Here is a 7,371-nt window from a genome sequence, read left to right on the forward strand (position 1 = left end):
TCTCTGACTGTGATGTCCTTTGGAACAATCCAAAGGTGCTGTGCGAATGCATGTTGTTCTTGTTAGGTTTCGCTCTCCTGGTCCGCCATTGCAGAGAGGGAGTCTGGTAGAGCTACAGTCGAGTGCTCATTAGCCAGTTGGCTTATAACAATAAACCCAGCAGCTTCTGCCATCCACACTCAGTTGCTACTTCACACACGCTCTGACATATTGATATATTTTTATGCCATCATTAGGAGTGTGATTTATTTTTTTTTTTTTTTTTTTTTTTGGTGATCCTCAAATTGCACATTCACCAAGCCACCATATCTGTAGCAGCTGAAGTGAAACCCACGGTAGGCATACCTTAAAAAGAGATGACGTTGTCATGCTTTAAGATGTTTGGATTGATTTTGACAGCGAATGGTATTCGCTGAATTATGAATGCTAAACAGAGACTTGGAGACATCTTGATAAATTATTACAAGCATAGCCTTGAGACTTGATCTTCTCACACCAACTCTTCTGATCTTTTATCATTAAGTATATTTTCATGTGATTATTCTGCCTGACCTTTTTTGTAGGCAACTATAGTTCCTTTATGCAGAAAGAAATCTTTGAGCAGCCAGAATCGGTGGTAAATACCATGAGGGGACGAGTCAATTTTGAAAATAACACAGGTAAGGGCCGATGCTTAAAAGTTCAAATATATGTTGTGCTCTCTGGGTGCACTGTAGTTTTTCAAATCTGTCGCGCACACTTCTACAAGAGTTAATTGTAAATGCAAAAGAGCAGATTGTGTTGGGATTTCTGGGAAGAAGTAGAGAGGGAGAGCTTTTGTTTTTGTCCCATATCTTCGCAGGCTCACTCTTGTTATGTTTGGAGATGAGTGGGGAGAGATTTAGAGGATTTCTGGCTGATCATCAGCATGTTGAATCTCATCGTCAACTCTCCTTTTGTCAGGCCTAATGAGTAGGTGAACCAGAGACCTCTGGCCCAGAGGGAAAGATGCTACCATTGCATCCGCAGCAGCCCCATTTACCCCCCCACTTGGGGCAGAGTGAACCAGTGGACGCCTGTCCCTTTAAGAAACGTTTGAACCGAAAACAATGTGTCATATGAGGATAATTTTTGTATTTTTTTTAAAAAAAGATGCAGTTTTTTTTGTAACATGCTGTTGGACTGTTATTAACATTGTGAAAGCAGCTGTTCCCCCATCCCAAGGTGCCCTGTGACTCCATACGGAGGAACCTGTTTTCTTACAGGAATGAGTAAGTCATTTTGGATTTTGATGCCGATCTGGGTCATTGCCATAAATAGGGATCCCTAGTGGCAGTTAGCCAACATGTCACAAACGTACTTTTTGATGGAGTTACAATTATAGAAGACCCCAGTGTTGAAAGAGGCCATTTGGCCCATCAAGTCCACACTGACTCTTGAAGAATATCCCACCCAGACCCCCACCCCCGACATTTCCCACTCCTTATCTACCCAGCCTGTACATCTCTGGACACTACAGGCAATTTAGCATGGCCAATCCACCCAACCTGCACATCTTTGGACTGTGGGAGGAAACTGGCGCACCCGGAGGAAACCCACGCAGACACTGGGAGAATGTGCAAACTCCACACAGCCTGAGGATGGAATCGAACCCGGGTCCCTGGTGCTGTGAGGCAGCAGCGCTAACCACTGAGACATTGTGCTGTCCTAGATTCTTTTAAACTCTAGTGAATATAGTATGAACTGATCCAGTACTTCATCTATCAGTACTTGCAGCCCAGGAATCAGTCTGGTAAACGTTTGTTGCAGCTTCTCCATAGCCAAAATGTCTTTCCTTCACTAAAGAGACTGAAATTGCCCACAAAACTCTAGATGTGGTCTCGCCAAGGCCCTGTACGGTTGCAGCGAAACATTCCTGCTCCTGAACTTGAATCCCCTCCCTGTGAAGATCAATTGCTGCCTTCACTGCCAGCTCACTTCAGTGACTCGTGTACAAGGACACTCCGGTCTTGTTGCATCCACCTCTTTCCCAATCTATCACCATTTAAAGAATGTTTCTCCCTGTTTTTGTACCAAAGTGGATAACCCCTCATTTATTCACATTATAGTTCGCCTGCCATGCGTTTAGCCGTTTCTTCAATGTATCCAATCACATTGAAGGCATCTCTGCATTCTCCTCACAGCTCACCCTCTCACCCAGCTTTGTGTTGTCTCCAAACTTGGAGAATTTACATTTGAGAATAGCTGGTATCCTTGCACTGCAGTACTCCACTAGTCACTGCTTCTCATTTAGAAAAAGACCTGTTTATTCCTGCTCTTTGTTAGCTGTTTGTCACTCAGTTTTCTATCCATGCCTGTACTCTACCCATAGTCCCTTCCACTTTAATGTTACATGCTAATCCCTTATGTGGGACCTTACCAAAATCCTTCTGAAATGCCAAGTAAACCACATCCACTGGCTCCCCCATATCAACTCTACTAGTGACATTCTCAAAAATTTCCTCACTGAAGGTGATGAATATTTGAAATTGCCTACCCCACAGAGTTGTGGATGGTTAGTCACTAGTTATGTTCAACACAGAATGTACAAATGTCTAAATATTTTTTTAAAAATCAAAGGAAATGGAGATAGTGTGCAACAATAATGTTTGGATAGAAGATCAGCCATGATCTAGCTGGGTAGCTGTACAGGTTTGAGGGACTGAATGTCCTATCGCTGCTCCTGTTTTCCATATTTTATATTGAGATGTCAAGTTGTGTCTGTACATTACTTAGGCTATCTTTGGAATACTGTGTTCAATTCTGGTCTCCCTGCTATAGGAAACATATGAAAAATGATGTGAAATTTGAAAGGGTTCAGAAAAGATTTACAAGGACATTGCTAGGGTTGGAGGGTTTGACCTATAGGGAGAGGCTAAATAGATTGGGGCTATTTTCCCTGGAGTGTTGGATACTGAAGGATGACCTTGTAGAAGTTTATAAAATCAAGGGGCATGGATTGAGTGAATAGCCAAGGTATTTCCCCAGGTTGTGGGAGTCCAAAACTAGAGGGTATAGGTTTAACGTGAGAGGGGAAAAATTTAAAAGGGAGTTAAGGGACAACTTTTTCCACACAGGAGGGTGTTTGATGTAAGGAATGAACTGCCAGACAAAGTTGTTGAGGCGGATACAATTGCAACATTTAAAAGGCACTTGGAGGATATATGAATAGGAATGATTTAGAGGGATATGGGCCAAATGCTGGCAAATGGGACTAGATTAATGTAGGATATCTGGTCAGCATGGACGAGTTGGACCGAAGGGTCTGTTTCCGTGCTGTACAGCTCTAGGATCCTATGTTCCCGTGATCAAATGTGACGGAAGCTTCAGACTGATCATTTTGTGAATGGCACCAACTTGTTCCAGAATCCCAACGACCCAATTTGAACAGACCCATTCTGTAAACGGTGCTTGGGTTGGTGACAGCATATTTGAGATGAAGGTGTGGGCTTTCTCTTTTGATTGGTGACCATGCACAGGGGGATTGCAATCTCGAGTTTCACCGCCATTCAGAGGAGGCTGAGCATTTGTTTGCAGCCTCATGACATCATGCAATTTGGTCAGTATGTTTTGTTCAGTCTTAGTTTTGTAACTTGTTTCTCTCCTGTCTCTTAGTGATCCTCGGTGGACTGAAGGATTCAATTAAAGAAATCAGAAGGTGCAGGCGTTTGCTAATTATCGCTTGTGGAACAAGTTATCACACAGGACTGGCGGTATTCTCCTGTTTCTGGCTTTGGAATCTCATCTGTCTCTCGTGTGTTTTCCTGTCCTGCAGTTCAGACAGGGGCCAGCAGCCTCTTCATTGTGGCGTTCATCTGGCAGTGCCAAAGAGGTGCCCACTACATCCCCATGAGCTCCAGCATCTGCATGAGGCCTTGTGCCGTTGGCAGAGCCATATTCCTAACCAGCGACTGGGGCTTGTCTGGTAGGCCGTGCCAATGCCCCTCCACTCTCCAACACCTGTCCCCACCCCGCCCCGGCATCTCTGAGTGTACGTGTCCCAGCATTTTCCTTTTACTCCCCAATAATCTTTTTCTTTAAATTCATCCATGGGATGAGGGTGACGCTGGCTAGGCCATCCCTAATTGCCCAGGGGGCAGTTAAGAGTCCACCACATTGCTGTGAGTCTAGAGTCACATGTAGGCCAGACCAGGTAAGGATGGCAGTTTCCTTCCCTAAAGGGCATTAGAGAACCAGATGGGTTTTTCCAACAATCATCAATGGATTCATGGTCATCATTAGATTCTTAATTCCAGATATTTATTGAATTCAAATTCCACCACCTGCCATGGTGGGATTCGAACTTGGGTCTCCAGAACGTTCTCTGGGTCTCTGGATTAACAGACCGGCAATAATACCACTAGGCCACCGCCTCCCCCTACATCCTTTTCGGAGCCCCTGGCAGCAGATGTGAGTGGGCACCTGCACCCTCTGGGTGGGCTGGCCTATCTCTCAGGTCGATGCCTGACCCGATCCTGACTCAAGTAGTCATGCAGTGTGGTGGCTGTGCATCTTCTGTGGAGCTGCTGTCCTCTGTTTACCCTTCCATGTGGTGGTGCAGGGGGTGCCCGTGACGACCAGAGATCCCAACAACAAGATGAGGTGCGGAACGTGAGGTGGGGAGGAAAACGGAAGGCCCATAATCACTCCATCGTGACATACTTGATGAGGATGAGGATGGGGAGCTGATCGAGGAGGGGCTGGAGTCAGAAACTAGCTGTCTCCAGGCGGGTAGCACCAGCTTCATTACCATGGTGCCTGTAACCCTCCAAGCCAACGGATTGAGGGCACTGAAGGCTTGGGTCTTTGGTGCTATACCCCCCTCCTCTGTTCATACACCAGATGGGGCAAAGAGAGGGGAACAGATTGTCTGTGGTGGTGTGTCTCTGGGTTTCAGGGATGATCTAGTCAGGGAGAGGTGTTTGTGGGGCTGGCAGGATTAGAAGGTGTGTGTGTGTGTGTCTGTGTGTGTTGCCTTATCTTGGCTGTGATGCCAATGCTCTGGGTTTTTTTTTTTTGGCAACCCTTGCTACTCACTCCATGCTCTCTACAGGTTGGGTCCTGTTCTCTTCCCACTCCCAGTCCTGGCCTTGACCTCTTCACAGAAAGTCCAAGTTGGCAGTGCAAAATCCAGGCAGCGCTCCGCTTCTCTTGATGCACCATTGCTCTCGCTGAATGGCAAAGATTTTAGTGGCTCACAGTGCATTGCTGTTACCCTCTTTTCAGAAGGACTGTGTATCTTTGTAAAATCTACAGGGTGCACCCAAGTGGAAACTGCGACTTATTCCAGTGATAACCATTGGGTGGGTAGACAGATTTTTGTCTTATTCACCTCATTTCCAATGGGCACAGTCACCCTCCAAATCATGACCAAGATTGGAGACATGAATGTCATGCCCTACGGCTTTCCTTTGGAAAGCAGCTTGGAAGGGCCAAATGGCCTACCTCGGATCCTGTGTTCCATTCTGTGCAGCCAGTAATTGATTGTGTGCTGCTCGTTTTAATGCTCACTCAGTATTCAGATTCTGTTAAAAAGAGGCAATTAGCACTCTGGAAATTGAATTTGTATACAAATCAGGGCACATTCGGGGCCCACAATGTGACTGCTTTCTCCGAACCACACACCACCTTCTGAAACTAAGGTACTGTTACCCAGCTGAAATAGTTGATAGTTTGCTGCAGGTTAGTGACACTTACTGATTTTTTTGTAAAAATAAATTTTATTCAGAAAATACCTTGTATATACATACATAGCCATTAATGCAGTTTGTTTCTGTACAGTAGCCGATGAAGAAACAAACATTGGAGTTTGACTCTATCCAGCAAACAAACCAAAGGCATTTCTTTCTTGCACAAGACTATATTTACATATATTTGAAGCATCAGGAGGGTCCAATAACTGAACGGACCCCCATTTACCTTCGGCAGGAAGGCCTCAGACAGTGGTCTTTCCCCCCTGCACCTTGGTAGCAGCTGTCCCACGCTTTAATGCATCCCTCAGCACGTAGTCCTGGACCTTGGAATGTGCCAGTCTGCAACACTTGGTCAGGGTCAACTCCTTGCTCTGGAAGACCAACAAGTTTTGGGCAGACCAAAGAGCATCTTTCACCAAGTTGATGGTCCTCCAGGTACAGTAGATATTTGTCTCGGTGTGTGTCCCGGGAAACAGCCCACAGAGCACAGAGTCCTGCGTCACGCTGCTCAGGACGAACCATGACAAAAACCACTGCACCTTCCTCCAGACTTCCTTTGCAAAGGCACATTGCAGAAGGACATGGGCGATGTGCACTGTTAAATGCGTGTAGACGTGTTTACACGTTAGTGGATAATTTATGATAGTATCTGGAACCTACCCATCTCTGGCCCTGGCCGACGTCTAATCGCGACAAATTGTCTCCTGTTTGAAAAGGGCTGGATGGAGAGCTGGGCTCTTGAAACTGGATGGAGCACTGACAGACCCTGCGTGCCTCATTAATCCTGCTCCATTAAAAAAAGAGGCAATTAGCACTCCAGAAATTGTATTTGTATATAAATCAGGGCACAGTCCGGGCCCACAAATATGACTGATACTCCGAGCCACACACCACCTTCTGAAACTAAGGTACTGTTACCCAGTTGAAATAATTGATGGTTTGCTGCAGGTTAGTGACACTTCCTGACTTTTTGTTGCCAGCCTGTGATTTGGTGTTAGTACTGAGTCTGTTGGCTTTGACCTCTATTTCTTTAAGCCACTCATTCACAGAGTCATAGAGTTGTACAGCACAGAAACAGACCCATCTGTCCAATTCGTCCATGCCGACCAGATGTCCTCGATCAATCTAGTCCCATTTACCAGCATTTGGCCCATATCCCTCTAAACCCTACCTATTCATACACCCATCTACATGCCTTTTAAATGTTGTAATAATACCAGCTTCCACAACCTCCTCTGGCAGCTTAATCCATGCACACACCACCCTATGTGTGAAAAAGTTGCCCCTTAGGTCCCTTTTATATCTTCTCCTCTCACCTTTAAATCTATGCCCTCTGGTTTTGGACTCCCCTACTCTGGTGAAAAGATCACCCTATCCATTTCCCTCATGATTTTATAAACCTCTATAAAGTCATGCCTCAGCCTCTGACCCTCCAGGGAAAATAGCCCCAACCTATTCAGACTCTCCCAAAGCTCCAACCCTCCAACCCCGGCAACATCCTTGTAAATCTTTTCTGAACCCTTTCAAGTTCACAACATCTTTCCTATAGCAGGGAGACCAGAATTGCAGTAGAATTTGGCTAGTCTTCTACACCCTGTGTATAAAGATGTTTTTGTGTCTGTCTCTGTGTGTGTGTGTCTGTCTCTGTGTGTGTGTGTCT

General features: G+C 45.6%; 1 protein-coding gene across 1 annotated transcript in view; it reads left to right on the forward strand.

Moving 5' to 3' along the window:
• Window positions 1–7,371, forward strand: part of LOC109917588 (glutamine--fructose-6-phosphate aminotransferase [isomerizing] 1-like) — a gene marked incomplete at its 5' end in the record, with an annotated part of 80,688 nt that overhangs the window by 40,382 nt on the left and 32,935 nt on the right. The window contains 2 exons of the mRNA XM_048616299.1: window positions 564–659; window positions 3,634–3,731. Of these exons, the coding sequence (XP_048472256.1) occupies window positions 564–659; window positions 3,634–3,731 (194 nt within the window). The remainder of the gene's footprint in view (window positions 1–563; window positions 660–3,633; window positions 3,732–7,371) is intronic.

The sequence above is a fragment of the Rhincodon typus genome, chromosome 34 (assembly GCF_021869965.1).
Source record: "Rhincodon typus isolate 14 chromosome 34, sRhiTyp1.1, whole genome shotgun sequence".
NCBI lineage: Eukaryota > Metazoa > Chordata > Chondrichthyes > Orectolobiformes > Rhincodontidae > Rhincodon > Rhincodon typus.